The sequence below is a fragment of the Papaver somniferum genome, chromosome 10 (genome assembly GCF_003573695.1).
Source record: "Papaver somniferum cultivar HN1 chromosome 10, ASM357369v1, whole genome shotgun sequence".
Lineage (NCBI taxonomy): Eukaryota > Viridiplantae > Streptophyta > Magnoliopsida > Ranunculales > Papaveraceae > Papaver > Papaver somniferum.
In genome coordinates, this window is record NC_039367.1 from 105,723,012 (window position 1) to 105,748,264 (window position 25,253).

Genomic DNA, 25,253 nt, shown 5'->3' on the forward strand with positions numbered 1-25,253 from the left:
CAATCTCTGACCGTTAACCTTTGAAGAACTACTACCATCCGGTGTCTCGATCTCAACAGCTCCATGAAGACAGTGCGAACAATAAAAGGACCCGTCTATCGAGAATGTAACTTCACAGGGAAGGGATGCAAGCGGGTATCATTCGGAAAAACTTTTTGACCTGGATAAAATGACTTTCTTAAAATATTTCTATCATGCACAAGTTTCATTTTGTTCTTATACTCCTTAGCACTATCGTATGCATCTCTATGAATCTCTTCCAACTCATTGAGCTGGAGTTTCCTATGGGCTCCTGCCTTGTCAAGTGAAAATTTTAGCCGCTTAACAGCCCAACATGATCTATGTTCTAACTCAACAGGTAAGTGACATTCCTTTCCATACACAAGTCGATAAGATAACATTCCAATAAGGGTCTTAAACGCAGTACGGTAAGCCCATAAGGCATCAGTAAGCCTAGACGACCAGTCTGTCCGATTAGGATTAACTGTTTTCTCTAATATACGTTTTATCTCCCTATTGGAAACCTCTACTTGACCACTAGTCTGTGGATGATATGGGGTAGCTACCTTATGTGTAATACCATATTTCTTCATCAAAAGCCTAAAAGGTCCATTACAAAAGTGCGACCCTCCATCACTAATTATAGCTCGCGGTGTACCAAAATGTGTAAGTATATTATCTTTCAATAACTCAATCACAACCCTATGTGTTAGAGCACTGCTAGGTCAAACTCGCAAGTTTTTTTATCTCAAGCTTGTTTGTCAAGTTTAGTTTCCAAAACTATAAGTGTTGATTTCTAGTCTACTAATAACTAAGTCTCGGACTAGGATAGAAAGTGTAGTTGAGCTCTAGACTCCACGGTGTTCATCATGCAAAGACGAAGAACTACTCAAGGAACTGGTGGAACGTCATCGACAAAAATGTACGTGGAGACTTGAACTTATCTATCACTCAAAAGCCTACTTTATCTCCTATCTTCAGACAAAAGTCGTATTGCTATATAGACTATGATTATACACATGTACTATTTTGAGCTGAGTTTATCTCGCTTATCTATTTCTCGAAATATGTATTGGTAAGCTTTCTCTTTGGCCAAGTTCATCTTTACTAGTGACGAAAGTCATATTAGTTTCAATCACTTGAAAATCGTTTTGACGAAAAATAGTTTGTGAACAACAACTATATAAAGTTCTCTAAGAATGTTTCAATGATTGAAATGAGAGTTTAGAATACATAAACATGGTTGGATATAAACATTGTGAGACAAATCATATGTGTGTAAGTCCAATATCCTTTGCTGCTCATGATAACCAGAACTGAAGTCCGCGTACCAGTACGCGTACTGTCGGAAGTTCACATCTTGAGAATTTCTGCTGGAGTTTGTGACCTGAAAACAAACTTATTCCGGTTACTTAATTCCGCGTGCCAGTATGCGTACTTAAGTAGGTTATTTTTTAAGAACAGTTTAATTCGTGAACTAAGACATTTATATTTTAAGGAATGCAATCTTTGCAAACCGTGGCTATAATGTTCATGAATCGATTCGAGTGAATCAAAACTGTTTTTGTTTCGATTGTGTCTTGTATACTTCTATGAGATCTAAGCAATTGAACAACTCTCTAACTGGTTCATTTCAGTCATTTGAACTAGTTGTGGTAAAGAAGAATAAGGTTGATATGAAAGTGCTCATATGGCTAACCTGTGGTTAACTACCGCTGAACCAACGACTTGTACACGTTTAGGAATGGTTACTTAAACCTAAATGAAGTTACATTTCATGTGTGTATAACAAGATAAGATTTGATCTAACGGTTGAAAGATATTAGCTTGAATCTAATCAGGTTTTCATCTAACGGTGAATATTGAATGCTTTATTACTAGGGTAGCATTGATTGCAAACCCTGATTTGAAGACTATATAAAGGAGAACTCTAGCAACTGGGAAACCTAATCCCCACACCTCATGTGTGATACTAGTTGTATAAGCTAGGTCGCTTCTCATTTAACCTTAGGTTTCTATCGAGACCCTGTAGCTTAACGACTTGAAGAGTTCATTGGGATTGTGAAGCCAGACCCAACTATTTTCTCTGTAGTTGCGTGATCTGATCTTGTTGTTTCTATCATATTTGAGTACAATCGTAAGATTGGCTTGAGATTAATTCCTCGGATAGGCAAGATAAAAAAGTAGTCACAAACATCTTCGTCTCATTGTTTATGATTCCAAAATATCTAGTTTCGCCATCATACGATTTAGATTATTGTGAGGTGATTGATAATTCTAGGATGTTCTTAGGGAATATAAGTCCAGATTATCAATTGGTTCATGTTCACCTTGATTTATCAAAAGACGGAACAAAACTTGTAGGTATTTATGTGGGAGACAGATTTATCTATTCCTGTAGACTTTTCTGTGTGACACAGATTTGTTTATTAAAGTCTTCAATTTTGGGTCGTAGCAACTCTTAGTTGTGGGTGAGATCAGCTAAGGGAATCAAGTGCGTAGTATCCTGCTCGGATCAGAGACGTAAGGAGCGCAACTGTACCTTATATCAGTGTGAGATTGATTGGGGTTCAACTACACTCCAGATCGAAGTTAGTTCGTTGTAGGATAATGTCTGTAGCGGCTTCATACAATGTGTGTTCAATCTGGACTAGGCCCCGGGGTTTTTCAGCATTTGCGGTTTCCTCGTTAACAAAACTTATGGTGTTTGTGTTATTTCTTTTCCGCATTATATTTTATTATATAATTGAAATATCACAGGTTGTGCGTTGAATCAATCAATCGGTAAATCCAACCTTTGATTGTTGATTGAAATTGATTGATACTCGAACATTAGTCTTTGGTACCGTTCAAGTGATTTATCTTGTATTCAATTAGACTCGCAGATTTCTATTTGCTTGAGTAAGTATTGAATCGAGAAATTGGGATATAACTCATTGATATACTTTTTATTAAGATTGAGTCTGACTGTCTAGTTGATTCTTTTAGAAGTATATTGGAGTTAGTCCATATAGATTGCTAAGCGAAATATTGGGTGTGGTTGCTAGACCCCCGTTTTTCACTATGGTCATTGGTTTTACACGCAACCGCCTCATTCCACTTAGAGACGTAGTCTACAGCGACAAGGATGTATAGGTTACCAAAAGAATTAGGAAATGGACCCATGAAGTCAATACCCCACACATCAAAGACCTCAACAACTAAAATAGGGTTCAAGGGCATCATGTTCCTATGGGAAATGGTTCTTAATTTCTGGCAACGCTCACAAGTAACGCTGAAAAAACAGGGGTCTAACAACCACACCCAATATTTCGTTCGGCAATCTGAATAGACAACCTCCAATATACTTTCAAGAGAATCAACTAGACAGTCAGACTCAATCTATAAAAAAGTATATCAAAGAGTTTATATCTCAATTCCTCAACTCAATCTGCAATCAACATATAGGAATTTGCGAGCCCAATTGAATAAGAGAAATAACTTGGACGGTATCACAAACCAATATCCAAGTGTCATCAACTCAATCAACAACCCAAAGATCGGATTCAAGAACTGATTGAAATTAACGCACAACATGTGATATTTCTATTATATAACAAAATATAATGCGGAAAAGAAATAACACAGACACCAGAATTTTGTTAACGAGGAAAACCGCAAATGCAGAAAACCCCCGGGACCTAGTTTATCTTTGAACACCACACTGTATTAAGCCGCTACAGGCACTAGCCTACTACCAATGAACTTCGGACTGGAATGTAGTAGATACCTAATCAATCTCACACTGATCAAGGTACAGTTGCGCTCCTTAAGTCTCTGAACCCGAGCAGGATTCTACGCACTTGATTCCATTAGCTGATCTCGCCCACAACCAAGAGTTGCTACGACCCAAAGTCTAAGACTTGATAAACAAATATATCTCACACAGAAAAGTCTAATGGAATAGATAAATCTGTCTCCCACAGAAATACCTATGAGTTTTGCTCCGTCTTTTGATAAATCAAGGCGCACAGGAACCAATTGATAAACCGAACTTATATTACCGAAGAACAGCCTAGTATTATCAATCGCCTCACAACAATCTTAATCGTATGGAAGCGAAACAAGATATTGTGGAATCACAACGATGAGACGAAGATGTTTGTGACTACTTTTAATCTTACCTATCGGAGATAAATATCAATCAAATCTTAGCAAAGATAATACTCAATCACGATAGTAGAAGTAAGATCAGAACATGCAACTACGGAGAAAATAGTTGGGTCTGGCTTCACAATCCCAATGAAGTCTTTAAGTCGTTAACCTACAAGGTTTCGTATTGCTAGAGTTCTCCCTTATATAGTTTTCAAATCAGGGTTTGCAATCTAAGTTACCCTGGTACAAAGCATTGAATATTCACCGTGAGATGAAAACCTGATTAGACTCAAGCTAATATCTTTCAACCGTTAGATCGAACTTAGATTGTTATACACAAATGAAATGTACCTTCATTTAGGCTTGAGTAACCGTACCTAAACATGTACACTAGGTTGGATCAACAGTAGTTAACCGAGGTTAGCTATATGAAGACTCTCATATCAACCTTATTCATCTTAACCACAACTAGTTCAAATGACTCAAATGAAACTAGTTATAGAGTTGTTCAATTGCTATATTCTCATAGAAGTATACAAGAACACAATTGAAGCAAAATCGGTTTGATTCACTCGAATCAATTCATGAACATTATAGACACATTTTGCAAAGAATACATTCCTTATTATATAAATTTATTAGTTCATGAACAAACCGATTTTAGAACTTTAACCACTCAAGTATGCAAATGGGTACATACTTAAGTATGCAAACGGGTATGCATACTTCCAAACACAACAGAAATCCTGGACCCAAACCCTTCGCCAGTACACGTACGGGAATGTGTACTTAGGTACTTGGAATTTCACAACTAACAGGTACGCATACGGGTATGCATACTATAGTTCCGGACATGGATTACATATATGCAAGAACACATATGAAAAAGCGGGGGTCTAACAACCACACCCAATATTTCTCTTAGCAATCTGTATGGACTAACTCCAATACCCTTCCAAGAGAATCAACTAGACAGACATACTCAATCTTAAGAAAAGTATATCAAAGAGTTATATCTCAATCTCTTAATTTAATCCGCAATCAAACAAACAATAATTTGCGAGCCTGATTGAATCTAAGAGAGATAACTTTAATGGTACCAAAGACCAATGTTCAAGGATCAATCAATTTCAATCAACAACCAAAGGTTGGATTTACCAATTGATCGATTCAACGCAAAACCTGTGATATTTCAATTATATAACAAAATATAATACGGAAAAAAATAACACAGACACCAGAAGTTTCGTTAACGAGGAAACCGCAAATGTAGAAAAACCCCGGGACCTAGTCCAGATTGAACACACACTGTATTAAGCTGCTACAGACACTAGCCTACTACAAACTAACTTCGGTCTGGACAGTAGTCGAACCCCAATCAACCTCACATTGATCCAAGGTACAGTTGCGCTCCTTAGGTCTCTGATCCCATCAAGATACTACGCACTTGATTCCCTTAGTTGATCTCACCCACAACTAAGAGTTGCTACGACCCAAAGTCGAAGACTTTAATAAACAAATCTGTTTCACACAGAAAAGTCTACAGGAATAGATAAATCTCCCACAGAAATACCTACGAGTTTTGTTCCGTCTTTTGATAAATCAAGGTGAATAGGAACCAATCGATAACCCAGACTTATATTCCCGAAGAACAACCTAGAATTATCAATCACCTCACAATAATCTAAATCGTATGATGGCGAAACTAGATATTGTGGAATCACAAACAATGAGACGAAGATGTTTGTGACTACTTTTTTATCTTGCCTATCAGAGAAATTAATCTCAAGCCAATCATACGATTGTACTCAAATACGATAGAAACAACAAGATCATATCACGCAACTACAGAGAAAATAGTTGGGGTCTGGCTTCACAATCCCAATGAAGTCTTTAAGTCGTTAACCTACAGGGTCTCAAGAGAAACCTAAGGTTAAAGGAGAATCGACTCTAGCTTACACAACTAGTATCACACAGGAGGTGTGGGGATTAGGTTTCCCAGTTGCTAGAGTTCTCCTTTATATAGTATCCAAATCAGAGTTTGCAATCTAAGTTACCTTGGTAACAAAGCATTCAATATTCATCGTTAGATGAAAAACTGATTAGATTCAAGCTAATATCTTTCAAGCGTTAGATCGAACTTAGCTTGTTATACAAAAATGAAATGTAACTTCATTTAGGTTTGAGTAACCGTACCTAAACGTGTACACCTAGTTAGTTCAACAATAGTTAACCAATGGTTAGCCATATGAGCACTTTCATATCAACCTTATTCATCTTCAACATAACTAGTTCAAATGACTCAAATGAACTAGTTAGAGAGTTGTTCAATTGCTTAGATCTCATAGAAGTATACAAGAAACAATCAAAGCAAAATCGGTTTTGATTCACTCGAATCGATTCATGAACATTATAGCCATAGTTTGTAAAGATTGCATTCCTTGATATATATAAATGTTTTAGTTCATAAAAAAACCCATTTTAGAAAGTAACCTACCTAAGTATGCGAACAGGTACGCGTACTTAAGTAACCGGATTGAGTTTGTTTTCACTTCCAAACTCCAGCAGAAATTCACGGACGTGAACTTTCCGCCAGTACGCGTACGGGTACGCATACTTTGGGTTCTCGGTTTTGGACTTTTACACAAATGTGAAAACACACTATGCATCCAAAGATGGTTAGATGTTCTAAACTCTCATTTCAATCATTGAAACTTTCTTAGAGGATGTTATATAGTTGTTATTCACAAACTATTTTTCATCAAAGCGATTTTCAAGTTATTGAAATAATCAACATGACTTTCGTCACGAGTAAAGATGAACTTGGCCAAAACGAAAACTTACCAACACATATTTCGAGAAATAGATAAGCGAGATAAACTCGGCTCGAAATAGCAAATGTGTATAATCGAAGTCTATATAGCAATACAAATTTTGTCTCAAGATAGGAGATAAAATAGATAGACTTTTGAGTGATAGATAAGTTCAAGTCTCCACATACCTTTTTGTCGATGAAGTTCCACCAGTTCCTTGAGCAGTTCTTCGTCTTTGCATGATGAACGTCGTGGATTCTAGAGCTCAACTACACTTACTATCCTAGTCCGAGACTTATCTATAAGTAGACTAGAAATCAAGACTCAAAAGTCTAACGAAAGCTTACCAACACATATTTCGAGAAATAGATAAGCGAGATAAACTCGGCTCGAAATAACAAATGTGTATAATCGAAGCCTATATAGCAATACGACTTTTGTCTCAAGATAAGAGATAAAATAGATAGACTTTTGAGTGATAGATAAGTCCATGTCTCCACATACCTTTTTGTCGAGAAAGTTCCACCAGTTCCTTGAGTAGTTCTTCGTATTTGCATGATGAACGTCGTGGATTCTATAGCTCAACTACACTTACTATCCTAGTCCGAGACTTAGCTCTAAGTAGACTAGAAACCAAAACTTATAGTTTTGGCAACTAAACTTGACAAACAAGCTTGAGATAGCAACGCCTGCGAGTTCTACCGAGATAGTTTTGCTCTAACAACATACTATGTTTATAATCCAATGATGGTTAAGTGTCCTAAACTCTATCAATCATTGAAACTTTTTTAGAGGATGACAATAGCTGTTTTCACGAACTATTAACATCAAAGCGATTTTCAAGTTATTGAAATAATCATAACGAAACATTCCAAGTCTACGCCAAATGATTGTATCACACAAACCATGTAAGAATTTACTCGGCGATTTTCACATGATCATCTTTTGACTCTCGTCAAGAATATAAGATGAACTTGGTTGAAGTGAAAGCTTACCAACACATATTTCGAGAAATATGCAAGCGAGTTAAACTCAGCTCAAAATCTCAAATGTGCATAATCGAATACTATATAGTATTACGACTTTTGTCTCAATATAGGAGACAAAGTAGAAATAAACTTTCCATGTGATAGATGAGTTTTAGTCTCCACATACCTTTTGTTGATAAAGTTCCACAAGATCTCCTTAGTAGTTCTTCGTCTTCAATTGATGAACGTCGTGAAGTCTAATGCTCAACTACACAATATATGCTAGCCCGAGACATCACTATAAGTAGACTAGAAATCAAGACTTATAGTTTTGATCACTAGCATTGACAAACAAGTTTGAGATAGCAGCGCTTGCGAGTTCGACCGAGCAGTGCTCTAACAATCTCCCCCTTTGTCAATTTTAGTAACAAAACTATCAATACATATGGATTACAAAATAAATAAACTTTGTAGCTTCTCATCTAAATGTTTGATCTCCTTGGTTCTTCAACATTACTCGAAATCTTCATCACTTCCAAGTACTCCAATGATTCTAAATGTGTTCAATTCAGCATCATAGATGTTGAAAATCCGTAGCTATAACAATGAGAAAACAGTTACTCTCAATCATTGTTATACAGTGTCATAATATTATTATACAACATCAAAGTTCAATTGTATCACAACTTTGACAACAATACTATGGTGATATGTATCACTCCCCCTTAGTCAATACTTCATCTCACAATGAAAACGATTCACCCTTACATAATGATCCGTAAACCATATGTATTTGTAGTGTGAAGTGCACAATAATTCTCCCCCTTTTTGTCAATATAAATTAGCAAAGGTACGAAAACTAGTGGGATCCTCATGAAATTTTCATAGAGATACTTCATGACCAAAAGAGAACAACATACCAACTTGTTTCGATGATTTCACATAGTCGAAACTTAGTGTATTCATCAAGGAGTTTATAAAGATACAAGAAAACTCCTACAATATTCCACAACCACACTCCCCACAAAGATTTGGCAATTAAGCACAAGTTCAATTAAGAACTCTCCAACAAAAGTGACATTACTTTTACAAGAAAAGAAGGATTTCTTTGGACATTAACAAATCACATGAAACATGAATTTGTATCCAAAAATCTCAATTGAATTAACCACAAGAAAAATGATCAATTCAATTGGCCATGCTCAACATAAGATAACTTACGGAGCCGTCAGTACATACACAAAAATGTGGATCAGGGAAAGACCAATACTGCGGAATAATCAAAGATTCATTCTACTTTTCATCACAATGGCATATAATAGACTTAATCTTTATAAACAAAAGTTCATCCTATCTTCCATCAATATTTGCATAATGACATAATAGGCTTAACTTTTGTAGTCAAAAGTTCATTCTATCTTTTATCAATATTTTCATACCGACATATAATAGAGTTGACTTTTGAGCATATATGGGACAGTCAAGGTTCACGGTCGTAAACAACATATCCCATAATGATAGGTGTAGAATACACCCTATTTATTATCTATTGTTTATGCTTTCTTTGTTATTTTTCTTGTAATACTTTACATTTGTTTTTGAGTGTTTAACTACTTTGGATTCATGCAAACAAAAAGAAGAAGAAATCATCTGAAATTGCATGAAGAGGGAAAACAGGTCATTTCACGAGCAAGCACTATTGAGAACCTGGCTAAGGTTAAGGGGCAACTCTTGTTGGAGGAATACTAAAACCAGCCAGCTGAGGTTAAGGGGATACCATTGGGTGGTCGTATTCCAGCAGTGGGTGCAAATAGCCGTCCCACTTTTATAACCCTAAAATTGATTTCCTCTCATTCATTTCCATACCTGAAACCGAGAGAGAAGTGATCGCAGTCGTATGCGTCAAAAATAATTCCACTTTCTCAATCTACTAAATATAAATATAGTATGTGGTAAGAAAGAGTTCGTTCCCACAGAGAGGTCTAGGTTGTCAATATGTTATGGTTTCTTATAAGTAACAGGTGGATTTTCTGATTTTTATATAATAAACTAAATAAAAGCAAACAATAAAGGTAAACAAATCAAATCAAGGATGAGAAAGTATTGGTCACGGATTTCATCTTCATTCACAAACATGTTTTCTACACAATAACTAGAATTGATATTTTAATCTCAACTTTTATCAAAGGCCCTAAGATACCTTGATCGCAAGAATATCCCGCAAATCTCCTCTTATCATCAACAAACACATTAAAAGATGCGAATATGAATTTAGAGAACAACCTAACGTGTAAAAGCACTAATCAAGTTTAATTCCCTATATGCATTAAATTCTATGAAATCAGGCCATTCAAAGTAATCGAATGTGTAAAAGCACTAATCCGATTTAACAAAGGTTATGACTCACATGTGACTACTAGGATGTATCACTACAAGCAATAATCGCAATCATGCTACTTCTAATCAGGAATCTATCACTTTTGCGTATAATAAATCCTAATCTAGCAACGGAGATGAACACAAACTCAACCGATTCGCGACTCGATCAAACAAGTATTCAAATCATAAGACAATATCAATAGTGAATCATAAACGATAAAGCATGGAGACAAAACTAATTTATTGAACAAAAACTCATGTTTGGAAATCCAATTAATCCATAACCAATAATAAGATCATCTACTCATGTTAATGGAGTTCATAACAAGAATAAAGAGAAAACTCATATTTCTCAACCCTAGAACCAAAAGTAGAAGAAGAAGATCATCCCCCAAAGAGATAATACGCCTCCTCTTTATACCTTCTCTGCCTTTCCCAGATTTCTAAAACCTCCGACATCTCCAACCGCATATGCTAACCATCAGAATCAAACCCACATGTAAGAGCCCAAGTCCATCTGAGTAGATCATTAGATCGGTGACTCAGGTACCCGGATCGTTGAGTCAACTCGCCGTACTCCGATTCCGGCAGAATTTCCTCTGTTTTCTTGTTGTTTTCCCGGCCGAGTTCAGGCTATTTCATATCCTTCTTCCCTGTAAACAACCTAACATTCATCTATTGAAAGCATTCAACTCATTCCTTACCCTCTGCAAATCAATTTCATCTCAGAACTACCCATTCAGTCCCTTGCTCTTGACAGCAATGACAACTTCAATACCACAGTTTCAGCTGCATTATTTCACAGCTACAAGTCAGTTCTTCTTGGCTTCATTGATCTGCACTCTTCATAGCATTTCCATGTACCACCATCTTTGTCTTCTGATGCTTTTCCTCGCAGCTTCCCCAAATCTCAGTTGCCTACAAACCCTGTAGCTCTCACTACTACCACCTGCGATCACTTTGTCAAGCCATACATTCCTGCAATGTCATTACTAGCCACAGCTCCACATCATTCCTCCAACATCATTAGCACAACTCCATATCCACTTGCAATTCTCCACACTACCGTCCCTAACTGCATCTGCGCCGGCCTATAACTCCATGTCACTTCAACAGCAGCAACTTCATAATCTTCTCTCTGAGTTCCAATGCCACCAGACCCATGAATATCCGCACCATTTTAACTAGCCATGGGAAATAATAACTGCAACATTATTTCCTGTAGTCCGGAACTCAAGCAGCTGCAGCTTCAATGCTCCATTGCAATAGTTCAAGTCCACCACCTCAATGAATCCACAGACAAAATCCTGCTAGCAATCACCATTACCAACAAAACCAGATGCTCTTACTTCCCTGTAAACATGGATTAGAGACAAACCCATTGTTCCATTTACTGCAAACAAACCAAAGTGCACTCCACAAACTCTTGGAAATCACCCTCAACATCACATACCACCTGAATTGGTTTATTTCTCTACATCAGCACCAACGCCTATCAATTACTCATTCCTCCTCTTCCATGTTCTTCTCTCCATGGCATCAGCTGCATCCACTTCCTGCAACCAGCTGAACCCATCTTTGTCATGAGTTTCTTGACATTTCAACCTTTCTCTAGCACGAACCCTCATAATCATAACTCCACAAAGCTGATGTACCTCGAATTCATCCTGCTGCCAACCTGCAACACTGTTCAACTTCATATCTCTTCACTGCCACATTGTACTGCATCAATTTATCAGTTTATTGCAGTTCATACTGGATCTGATTCAAACCCTAATTCATCCATGAAACCCTTGAAAATCATCAACAACTTTTGTAGCTTCTTGACATCACAACCTGCAATTCCTCAGCTGCTCAATTCCAGTCCAACTGAACCACAGACCCATCATTATCATCGTCTTTTTTGTATGAAAACTCAATTTGGCTCTGTACTCAAATTCAGACGAGAACCCAAGTCTTGTATTGTTATGGTCTTCCAAAATGAGCTCTTAATCGTCTTTTTCATCAACAACATCAGTGGTAGCAACAATTCTCAAACTAGAAACCCCCAAATTGACAAACACAAACCTTAATTACTCAACTGACTCTTCATTGAAAACCAATTGAACCAATTCGTGAGTAACCCAGCAGATTTCATACCCATTTCAATCCAGATTCATCTTTACAAACTGCTTCTTCTTAATCTTGACTCTGAATCACTAATATCATCATCATTTCTTCCATCAACTGCAACCCTAATTCACCACCTTCCCTGATTCATCTCAGTTTCAGAAATTCTCCAATCCATTCATTTAAAACAGCCTTAACCCTATATTCAGCTTCAAATCCTCAACTCAATTCGATCCACCTGATTTTGGGAGTAATTAACTCCGGCCGCACACTCTCTGAATTTGAGGCGAGTGGTAATGATAGACAAACTAGTTGTCTGAGAAACACTCGACCTAAGTAGGTCTCTCTGTACGGACTGGTTATTGGCACCTAGTGATTTGGATAAGGGTTGTCCAATTAATATGTTGCTTGTCAGTTTCGTAGAACTGATAAGCCTATTCTCTTTCTTGCACAACATTAGCATGCTCCAAATCTCCTGTGAATTGATATTTTTTCCGTTTTCGCTCCAAATTGACATTTTCTTCTTCTTTTGTTCCCAAGGACTCCATTGCACCTAATAACTCAAAACTAAACATAAGATACATAATTTACAAGAAAAGTAGCAAAGAAAGCATAAACAATGGATGATAAATTTAGGTGTTTTAGACACCTATCAGATTCCCCCACACTTAGACTTTGCTAGTCCTCGAGCAAATCAAACAAAACAATTTTAAAACATACATACAACTCCGTGTCGCCGAGGATACGGTTACTGTTAGCATGAATAACAGGCCTTTGAACCCCTAGGTGTCCCTAGTGGACGATTTTTAGTCTCGTGAGGGCTTACTAGAGATATATACCCACAAAACCTACTTTTCCAACTTACTAGTTCTCCGAAATGATAGCATCCAACGCGCTAAGAAGACATAGAAATTCTGCACATTAGTCATAAGAAGTTAGACACATAAATGAACACAATCTCATCCTTAAAAGTTGAGAGAGATATAAACATCCCTTATCGAAAGAAATTCGGGTTCGGAGTGATCAAAAGTCTCGACTCTGCCTCACAAAAAGGGTTTTATGAAGTTGCTCTCAATAATAAACAACTTTTTATGGGTCACACATGTGTCCAGGTAGGCATGAAGAGAGAATCCTGCGACACCTTGAATTGTAGGAAGGCAAAAACCCTCCGAATTGTTTTGAAAACCCACATCTTTTATTCATTTTTGAAAACCCTTTTTTTCTGACGATCTCTAAGAAAGGAAATCAACCACTTAACGAAGGTGGGAATATGCTTACTTACCTCGTTATCCGTTCGGCTTGCAGTTAGCACCACTCTCACAGCATCCATAAAAACGTCTTCGGTCTTCAATCCTTGTCTTCATCTTCGTCTTCGGTCTTCAACTCTTGATGATAACTCTTGAACTTCGTAGAATCTTGACAATGTGATTCTTTCCTCTAAGTCCTTATTGCTTGAATCTTCATTACGGATATTTCTTCTTCCATTGGCTTTATTGAATAAATACAAAACCAAAAACGAACTAAACAAACCAAAATATGATGCAGTGATTTTTTTTTTCTTTTTTTTTTTTGTTTAATGCAAGATAAAGTAAATAAAAATAAACAAAATACGAACACTAATGATGAACCTAATAAAAATTTTATGTTGTCTTTTTGTTCTTTCTTTTTTTTTTTGGGCAAGGGACCTAGCATAATGATGACCATGTCCAAAGTTTTTTTTTGAGACAAGAGAAAATAATACAAATACAAAAAGAAATAAAAATAAAACAAAATACAAAGGCCACGGTGTAAGTACTTTACCGCTCGATTCTTCACAACTTGTATGTCTCGATATCATAAACTTCTTGAATTCCTATCTTGATAATATTCGCTCTTGTACAATAGTCTTCAACTTGTAAAAATTCTGCTCCTTGTCTTGTTGCTATATTTAAATCTGAAATCTGCTCATTTCTGTATTGTTGCTTGTAAACCTAGAACGTCTTCAACTTTCCTACGAACTTGTGATGCTCCTCTTGTTGATGATGATGGTGTTTCTATGGATCTGTTGGTGTAGAGAGAGATAAAGTGGATGGTGCTAACTGCGAACAAGATTACAAGTGGTATGTAAGTTAGCAATTCGATGTCACCATTCATGATTGATAAAATAGCACTCAAGAGATCAAAATAGTGCTTCTATTGGTGGGAGGTTGGGTAGCCCGGAGTTTACGTACGGTGACACACACTCTAAAAGCACATATTAAAAATGAAGGTCGGTGCCTCTCATGATGTAACATGGGTAGTCTCCACTATAGGGGATCACAAATCTAATAGAGAATCCAGTTGCACCTCATTTGCCACTGGGATGGTTAAATCCAACTTTAACTCCCATACAAGTAAGAAACCCGATCATGTTATCTGTCATCTCTAAGTTCAGTCACTCTTATGAGAATCTCGATGTAATCTTAGCCACATGTATACTATGTGACTCTAAACTAACTACAAGTTGGAGTTATTCATGCACTAATTTACAAAAAAGTTGAAAAATCATGAAAAATTTACAATGCAAACTTAACCATTCCCCCACACTTAAACTTTACATTGTCCTCAATGTAAATTGAATCGTCCAAAGAAAGTCAAGGTGGGAAATCATATAATGATATGCGACAAGAAATCAGAAAAAGTAAATACAAGACAAGAAAAAGCTAAAAACAAAACAAGAATATAAAAATAAGACAAGAAATACTCATCGTATGGGTTGCCTCCCATTTAGCGCTTGGTTTAAAGTCGCCAGCCCGACTATAACCTTGCAAGATTCATTCCCCATATACCAACAATCTGAAAAGTTGGGGATCCTTCCATGTAACCTGTTTTGCAAACACTAGCTTCACACAAATATCAGTTTCATAAAACATAAACGAAGCTATTAACCGATAGAAGTTTCCCCCACACTTATTCTTTTCTACACTTGGAAGTGTATAAAGAACATAAAAATCAGGAACTTCTATGGTATCTTCTTTGCAAACATCCATAGTATGAGAATCAAATGTTTCTAATGGCGGAAATCGAGAAACAAAGTCGTTCAACAATATTCTCGAAGCACATACATTCATACCAATAAGAGGTAAAGTAGAAGAAACAATATGCAAAGGGTTAGACAAACCTTTCACAATCTCTTGTACCTCGGAATCCTTTTCATCCTTGAAAAAATCACGTGAATTATTTACCTCTTGTATATCATGGTCCTCTATCAAACCTTGCAACCATTCTTCGTCAGTTTCTGCCTTAACTAAAGTTTCGATATAAACATCATCGTTACAATCCTTTGCAAGCTCAATTGGGTCTTCCACAATATTTGTCATATCGGTTTCATTCTCGACACACTCCTCTTCGTTGTAAGGCACATACTCTTTTGCGGCTCTAAATTTCGCTACAAGGAACTTTTTTAGAAGACTCAAAAATGCATCATCCTCAAGCTCCACCCTTTGAATAGGCTCTTGATCATTATAAAGATCAATGGTTGAGTAATCTACACAAGTGTCAACATATTCCTTTTCGTCTTCATTTTGATCCCAAAAAGATTCCGTTGTACACCTTTGGGAAATGTCACCATGAGTTGGTTCAAGCGATGTATCTTCATAATCATCATCACTTTCATAGTTAACATAAGATTGGTTCTCGGTGAATTTAGTGTTGCTAATCTCAATCTCATACTTTTGAATAGGTGAATGATCATTATTAAGATCAAGAGTTGAGGCAGCTACACAATTATCAACGAAAGACCCCAAAAGTTGGCCCTTTTCAACATTAGCATCAATCAAATATTCATCACAAACCATAGGAACATTAGAATAGTTATTGTTTTTAAAGCAAAGTTCTTACTCATACCTTTCTTCTTTGATTTGATCAATACCTCGTTGTAAGTTAGCAATACCTTCACGAAGTTCTTGGAGTTTCTCTTCTGTAGCCTCTTTATCTTTTTGGAACTCTTGTTGTACAAAGTTGGAAAATTTTTCTAGAAAGTCAGAGACTTTTTGTTCACGAGCATAAGTATCCTCCCATACTTGTGGTTGTTCACACACATACCCGCCATAAGATTGTTGAGGAAAACCATAAGGATCCATGGAATATTGGTCATAACCAATGAATTGGTTTTGATTATACCCCTAGAATTGTTGGAAGTTGTCATGTTGTTGAGATTGTTGGAAACCGTATCCATTGTTCCAATATGCTCCATCCATGAGAAATAAGTACCTGAAACACGATTCTCAAAACAAGGTTAAAAACCAGAAAATAAAACAAAACTAAAAACAAGAAAATAAGAAACCAAAAACAAGTGACAACCGCTGCCTCCCCGGCAGCGGCGCCAAAATTTGACCTCACTCGTATGCGTCAAAAATAATTTCACTTTCTCAATCTACTAAATATAAATATAGTATGTGGTAAGAAAGAGTTCGTTCCCACAGAGAGGTCTAGGTTGTCAATATGTTATGGTTTCTTATAAGTAACAGGGGGATTTTCTGATTTTTATATAATAAACTAAATAAAAACAAACAATAAAGGTAAACAAATCAAATCAAGGATGAGAAAGTATTGGTCACGGATTTCATCTTCATTCACAAACATGTTTTCTACACAATAACTAGAATTGATATTTTAATCTCAACTTTTATCAAAGGCCCTAGGATACCTTGATCGCAAGAATATCCCGAAAATCTCCTCTTATCATCAACAAACACATTAAAAGATGCGAATATGAATTCTATCTAAGAGAACAACCTAACGTGTAAAAGCACTAATCAAGTTTAATTCCCTAGATGCATTAAATTCTATGAAATCAGGCCAATCGAATGTGTAAAAGCACTAATCAAATTTAACAAAGGTTATGACTCATATGTGACTACTAGAATGTATCACTACAAGCAATAATCAAAATCATGTTACTTGTAATCAGGAATCTATCACTTTTGCGTATAATAAATCCTAATCTAGCAATGGAGATGAACACAAACTCAACCGATTCGCGACTCGATCAAACAAGTATTCAAATCATAAGACAATATCAATAGTGAATCATAAACGATAAAGCATGGAGACAAAACTAATTTATTGAACAAAAACTCATGTTTGGAAATCCAACTAATCCATAACCAATAATAAGATTATCTACTCATGTTAATGGAGTTCATAACAAGGATAAAGAGAAAACTCATATTTCTCAACCCTAGAACCAAAAGTAGAAGAAGAAGATCATCCCCCAAAGAGATAATACGCCTCCTCTTTATACCTTCTCTGCCTTTCCCAGATTTCTAAAACCTCAGCCATCTCCAACCGCATATGCTAACCATCAGAATCAAACCCACATGTAAGAGCCCAAGTCCATCTGAGTAGATCATTGGATCGCTGAATCAGGTACCCGGATCGTTGAGTCAACTCGACGTACTCCGATTCCGGCAGAATTTCCTATGCTTTGTGGTTGTTTTCCCGACCGATTTCAGGCCATTTCATATCCTTCTTCCATGTAAACAACCTAACATTCATCTATTGAAAGCATTCAGCTCATTCCTTATCCTCTACAACTCAATTCCATCTCAGAACTACCCATTCAGTCCCTTGCTCTTGACAGCAACGACAACTTCAATACCACAGTTTCAGCTGCATTATTTCACAGCTACAAGTGAGTTCTTCTTGGCTTCATTCATTAGCACTCTTCACAGCATTGCCGTGTACCACCATCTTTGTCTTCTGATGCTTTTCCTCGCAGCTTCTCTAAATCTCAGTTGCCTACAAACCCTGTAGCTCTCACTACTACCACCTGCGATCACTTTGTCAAGCCATACATTCCTGCAATGTCATTACTAGCCACAGCTCCACATCATTCCTCCAAAATCATTAGCACAACTCCATATCCACTTGCGATTCTCCACACTACCGTACCTAACTGCATTTGCGTCGGCCTATAACTCCATGTCACTTCAACAGCAGCAACTTCATAATCTTCTCTCTGAGTTCCAATGCCACCAGACCCATGAATATCAACACCATTTTAACTAGCCATGGGAAATATGAACTGCAGCATTATTTCCTGTAGTCCAGAACTCAACCAGATGCAGCTTCAATGCTCCATTGAAACAGTTCAAGTCCACCACCTCAATGAATCCACAGACAAAATCCTGCTAGCAATCACCATTACCAATAAAACCATATGCTCTTACTTCCCTGTAAACATGGATTAGAGACAAACCCATTGTTCCATTTACTGCAAACAAACCAAAGTGCACTCCACAAACTCTTGGAAATCACCCTCAACAGCACATACCACATGAATTGGTTTATTTCTCTACATCAGCACCAATGCCTATCAATTACTCATTCCTCCTCTTCCATGTTCTTCTCTCCATGGCATCAGCTGCATCCACTTCCTGCAACCAGATGAACCCATCTTTGTCATGAGTTTCTTGACATTTCAACCTTTCTCTAGCACGAACCCTCATAATCATAACTCCACAAAGTTGATGTACCTTGAATTCATCCTGCTGCTAACCTGCAACACTGTTCAACTTCATATCTCTTCACTGCCTCATTGTACTACATCAATTTATCAGTTCATTGCACTTCATACTCGATCTGATTCAAACCCTAATTCAGCCATGAAACCCTTGAAAATCATCAACAACTTTTGTAGCTTCTTGACATCACAACCTGCAATTCCTCAGCTGCTCAATTCCAGTCCAACTGAACCACGGACCCATCATTATCATCGTCTTTTTTGTATGAAAACTCCATTCGGCTCTGTACTCAAATTCAGACGAGAACCCAAGTCTTGTATTGTTATGGTCTTCCAAAATGATCTCTTAATCGCTTTTTTCATCAGAAACATCAGTGGTAGCAACAATTCTCAAACTAGAAACCCCAAAATTGACAAACACAAACCTTAATTACTCAACTGACTCTTCATTGAGAACCAATTTTACCAATTCGTGAGTAACCCAGCAGATTTCATACCCATTTCAATCCAGATTCATCTTTACAAACTGCTTCTTCTTAATCTTGACTCTGAATCACTAATATCATCATCATTTCTTCCATCAACTGTAACCCTAATTCACCACCTTCCCTGATTCATCTCAGCTTCAGAAATTCTCCAATCCATTCATTTAAAACATCCTTAAGCCTATCTTCAGCTTCAAATCCTCAACTCAATTCGAGCCACCTGATTTTGGGAGTAATTAACTCCGGCCGCACACTCTCTGAATTTGAGGCGAGTGGTAATGATAGACAAACTAGTTGTCTGAGAAACACTCGACCTAAGTAGGTCTCTCTGTATTGAGTGGTTATTGGCACCTAGTAGTTTGGATAAGGTTTGTCCAGTTAATATGTTGCATGTCAGATTCATAGAACTAAGAAATCTATTCTCTTTCTTGCACAACATTAGCCTGCTCCAAATATCGCCTGTGAATTGAATTTTTTTTCCGTTTTCGCTCCAAATGGACATTTTCTCCTTCTTTTTGTCCCAGGGACTCCATTGCACCTAATAACTCAAAACTAAACATAAGATACGTAATTTACATGAAAAGTAGCAAAGAAAGCATAAATAATGGATAATAAATTTAGGTGTTTTACACACCTACCAAGAAGCAGCTATTGCTGCTGTTGGTATGTCCAAGAGATTGAGAGACGAAACTGAGGATAAATGATAAGAGATCGAGCGGAATTGTGAAAGGAGATCAAGAACATAGATTAGCAGGGTGAAATTGAAGTTGTTGTTGATTAAATCGAGATGAAAAGTTCAGATTAGGGTTCAAAGGTGTTTCTGCAAAGAAGACCAGAGAGATGAAATGTTTTTGAAGATCTCGTTGTTGTAAAATTGAAAGAAATGGGTTTGATGTTCCAATGGAATGGACTGGTGCTGAGAAGAACCAGAGATTGAAGTTTGAGACGAATTTAGGGTTTGAAATGAATCTGCTGCAACTGGATTGAGTATGAAAATGGTGGAAACTGATATGGGTTCACTGGAAATAGCCGAGATTGAGGGTTTGTTGTTGATCAATTGAACAGAGAAGAAGAGATTGAGAATGGGTTTGTGAAGAAATGGATCTGGGGACTGTGTCTGTGGCTGAATTTCGAGTCTGTGATGATCCACAGTAATGGGTTTTGACTGAATTTGCTGGTGGTGGTTGGGATGTGCGAAATATTTAATCTGATTTTGTTAATGTGTTGGTGACGCCGCGGAAGAACAGAGGAGAAGGGTTTGATGGTGGTTGAAATTGTAAGACTGATGCAGGTGGTACTGAGAAATATGTTGTGGTACAGTACATAGAAGGTGGAATTGATTATGTGATTGAATAGATGTATGCTAGGTTTTACAGGAAAGTGAAGAAATAGGCATGAAACTGGTCTGAGAATGCTCTGAATATAAACAAGACTCTTTCCGGATTTCCACCCCGGCGAGTTAAATCAGTGATGAGATGATTCAGGCGACTATCCACACGCTGAGTAAGACCGAGTTAGACTGCTGACTCGGTATTTGAATTCCTCTCTTGATCCCTTTGACTAACGGAAGACCGTCAGCTTGTCAATTAAATATGACGGATCCTTGACGGAATATTCCATCGACGGAGAACAGGTTACCAGCTGTGACTTTTCCGTCCAAATTCCGGTGACTCCGAGAACTTTTCAGGCGACCAAAAGTACATAAATTTGTGAAGAATTCTCTAGATTCATGGGTTTGAAGAATAGGGCTTGGATTTGGAAGAGAAGTGGTAGAATTTCACAAAGACAATGACTTGGAAAGAAGACTTACAAAGGGAAAGGGATTTTATTTATAAGAGGACTAGGTATCACCCCGGCCTACGGCCGGCGCTCAAATTTTTTCGATTTTTCTTTTGTTGTTTGGTCGGCGGGTCAGTATTCTCTCACAAAATTTAGTCAATAACAAAACTGATTAGATTGAAACTATCTAACATCGTGCTTATAAGTTAGTGGGGATCTGTGACCTGGGATTTTATTGGTCATGTCAAATTAGTCGGGATGTCTTATTATTTAATTATTCGGATCAAATTAGCCGAGGCTTACAGCAATAACTCGGCATATATAAGGCATAATTATGTAGTTGTACAGGCATTGTATAATTTGTATCGAAATTGAATTTAATTTTACGGAGGTGCATATTTATCTCGTTGAAAGTGTTTGCATATTGCGTTATCTTACGAACATATGTGTATTTTTCTCAATCATTAAATATTACAAAATGCTATCTGAAGGATGAGTTACACAGTGTTACATCTAAATTCAGAGATGAGTTAAACACTACATCTAAGAACGTGGTGCACATGCCAGGGACCTAGACACCCAGTCACGCAAGGCTAACATTTTGTAGAGGCTAGAGCATCTCCGCCGTGTTAGAAGGTAGAACCACTTTCTCTCTTTCTTCTGTAGCTTTTTTACACGTTTGTCCTAGAAACCCAAACCGTCTCTATACACAGGGGTGAGCTTGATTTCTCGTTACCAAAGATGAACTCAATCATTATTTTTGCCGTAAGAACAGTTCATCAAGCAATTTCAGGAATTTGGCGACCTCTCATTCTTTTTCCGACAATAATTTTCTCAAAAAAAAAAAAAGGGGTTAATCCTTCAAATTCATTTAAGTGCAGATTTCAGAGAATTGAGATTTCACTTGCTGAAATCATATGAAGGCGATGCAAATGAAACCTACAAATACGTTTGTTTAGATTATGAAAATCTAAAACCTGTCGGAAGTCAATTTGGTTCGGATCTTAAGTGCGTCGACACTCTCGTTGCTGAGCTGTGATATTGAATGTCTAATTAAAATTTCATCGATGAAATTCCAGGTAACTCGTTCAAACTCGAAACTGTCGAATGAGGAATATCTCACTCTTTTTGAATCAAAACCCAATTCCATTCTGTGATTCAATCTACTATTTATTATTCAATCTACAATCTCTGATGTATCAGGTAGCCATTTCAATATTCTATTCTCTTGAAATTATAATTTGATGTTGTGAAATCGAAATTATTTGAAAATAGAAAAGAACTTGTCCTGCTATCTTTTATGATTGTGCATGTTACATAACTAATAGGAGTACTGGTATCCATAATTTCTGTAACATGGTGACAGAAGTAGGTTATGACTCTATGAGACAAATTAAGCACACTAAATTGAATGCTAAAATTCAATAAACCAAATTTTGACTGATAAAATGTCAAATTCCACTTAAAATAAATAGTAAGAAATGAATACTAATCCTTCTTTGGTGGCTGCATTATATGTTCATCACCAAGTAGAATATCTACATCCTCATCATGTTGATGATTACTCTATGCTAAGTCTTCATCTCCATCTGCATTTTGCTTTTGTACCCCTTGGTTGGTTGCACTCCCCTGCAGTTAAATTTAAACATTGTTACTGCATCTGATTGTGGAACAGAATGTTGATACCTGTTGTATTTGCCCGAGTTTGTATTTGGTTTCCAGTTCATAATTTATGGGATATATGTTTTGGACAGATAAAAATAGCAATGTATTAGCAAGAAGGTATCACTCTCCTAGCATTTAAATGACACCAAAGGCTGGTTCAATAGTTTCCAGTTCATAATTTATGGGATATATGTTTTGGACAGATAAAATAGCAATGTATTAGCAAGAAGGTATCACTCCCTAGCATTTGGTTGAATAACTGCACTTGGATCGTACCTAACATGTCAAAGTCTCTTCATTATTTCCTAAAGCTTGATCAATATTTATTCCTTTTCAAGGAATCTGCGCTTGGTTTTCATTTGCCTTTTTTTTTGATCGATATTTCCTTTTCCTTTATTGTTATTCAGCTCATACTTTCCTGTGGATTAATTATTGTTTTTCATTTGAACGTTAGTTTGTTGTGAGCTACCACCTGCATTTACTTCTCTTCTAGTAGTATCTAGTTCCTTTGAGTCAATTACTTGACAAACATAATTTATTAGCAATTACTGCAACATAGTTTTGAGTTCACAAATTTCATACATGCTTCTTCACAACAGGTAAGCATGCCTTAACCTATACATTGCCCAATCCATACTTACACGACCCAAAAATGATGGTGTAGCCTAATGCGATAAATTTATTAGGCTTTGAATCGAATAAATAAGTAATATGTTGGTCTTGTAACCTATAGGTATCACTAGACAAACCTTAATTTAGAAAATGAACGACATTGCCAATGTATTCCATATTTCGGCTACCTGCAATGTATCTTTATGTGTACTCTGATGGTGTTAAATTTGAGGGATATCTGCAATACATACGAATCCAAACATTGAATGTATTCTTATATGTTCCTGTGTATGAATTTAATGTGTAAGCTATTTATAATATACTATAATATACTTTTAGATTTGTATTCATACCTCCATATCAATGCTACTGATTTCCATGAATTTTGATAACAGATTGCCCACCTTCTTTTATTATGGATCCTTCCCGTTTTTTTCTTGTTTTTCTCTTTGTTTACGTGCTTTTTGTGCTGCTTTTTGTGCCAAGCATTTTGCCTGTCAATTTTAAATAACGACTGGTATCGTAATTAGTATATTTTTTTAAACAAAATATTAGATACTACAGTTAATTAGAACGGTACCATCGACGGTTCTTTTGATGGTCGGATAACTTTTTTTTCTGTTTCTATTCGTTGACGTGCTTGTTGCGACAAGCAGAATGCCTGTAAATTATAATCATAAAAATCAATATTGTTTAATATCAGCGTCTTTGTTTACGAAATATTACTATGGTTATGAACCCAGGCTTTACCATTGATGCTTTATTTTCCGATTTGGCGCGACGTTCCCGTTGGGACCTTCGCATCCTTTCCTGTCAAGTTAATTAAGTGAGTGATTAAACGTTAGAAAGTAATCATATTTTTAAACGCAAGATTAAGTAGTTTTTGAATGAAATAACACCTTAGCTCTCTGAATGGCGAATTGATTGCAATTTAATACTTTTTGTTTAGGTTGCATATTCTGCAATTCTTGAATTTCCATTTCCCGATTTTCCTTTTCTTGTTTCTCTCTTGCTCGACGTGCTTGTTGTGCCAGAGATTGTAGTTTTGATTTATTTATTTTTTTGCCTCTCACTTTCAGGTGTGGATTGTTTAGATTGCACACGACTTCATGCTTCTTCAGTAATTTGAAAAAGACAAATTTTTAATTCAATTACCTTTGAACATTGTTTTTAAGTATGATAACTAATTATACTTACTTGATCAGGTCCAAGGACACATTTCTGAGCAATAGAATCAGTAACCGATGCTATCTCTGGAACCTGGCTGTTTGGCAATCCTTGTTTACGTCTTTCCTGTCGTCTTTTTCTTGTTTTTCTTTTTCTCTTCGTGCTTGTTGTGCCAAGGATCTTAATATTGAAGTTTCCTTCTTTTGATCAGGTGCAAGTAAACCTTTCTGAATCACAGAATCAGTGACCGATGCTGTTTGGGGAATCTGACTGTTTTGCGATTCTTGTTTGTGTCTTTCCTGTTGCTCTTTTTCTTGTTTTTCTCTTACTCTTCGTGCTTGTTGCGCCAAGGATCTTGCTTTTGAAATTTCCTTTTCTTTACGCTCTTTTTTGATGGTGAATTGATTAGTTTTCATATCGTTGCATGACCCTTCAGCGAACTGTGTAACACAAATTTGTTTTAAATATATCAAAAATTACATGCTGGTAAATCAAAGAATCCCTGCCTATCAATATGCCGGTAAATCAAAGAATCCTTGCCTATCTATATGTGTAATTATTTGTCTATACCAAATAACTGAATCAAAGAACTGTTATCCAATACCACGTGCTTGTTGCGCCAAGGATCTTGCTTTTGAAATTTCCTTTTCTTTAGGCT

The 25,253-nt window shown here is 36.7% G+C and overlaps 1 protein-coding gene across 1 annotated transcript; it reads right to left on the reverse strand.

Annotated features, from left to right (window-relative positions):
• Positions 1-23,528: 23,528 nt before the first annotated feature.
• LOC113315251 lies at positions 23,529-24,744 on the reverse strand. The gene is made up of 5 exons (XM_026563555.1): positions 24,626-24,744; positions 24,328-24,543; positions 24,179-24,238; positions 24,009-24,089; positions 23,529-23,922 (listed from the first exon to the last, which is right to left on the reverse strand). The coding sequence occupies exons 2-5, from the start codon at positions 24,406-24,408 to the stop codon at positions 23,842-23,844; spliced, it is 303 nt and encodes a 100-aa protein (XP_026419340.1). The 5' UTR covers positions 24,409-24,543; positions 24,626-24,744; the 3' UTR covers positions 23,529-23,841.
• Between the last annotated feature and the right edge of the window lie 509 nt (positions 24,745-25,253).

Excerpts from the sequence above, each read along its gene's own strand:
- LOC113315251 (XM_026563555.1), bottom strand. The coding sequence starts at position 24,408 with ATGGAAATTCAAGAATTGCAGAATATGCAACCTAAACAAAAAGTATTA. Across the intron at positions 24,090-24,178 it reads CGGAAAATAAAGCATCAATG|GCATTCTGCTTGTCGCAACA; the intron begins GTAAAGCCTGGG and ends TATAATTTACAG. Across the intron at positions 23,923-24,008 it reads CATCAAAAGAACCGTCGATG|GCAAAATGCTTGGCACAAAA; the intron begins GTACCGTTCTAA and ends TAAAATTGACAG.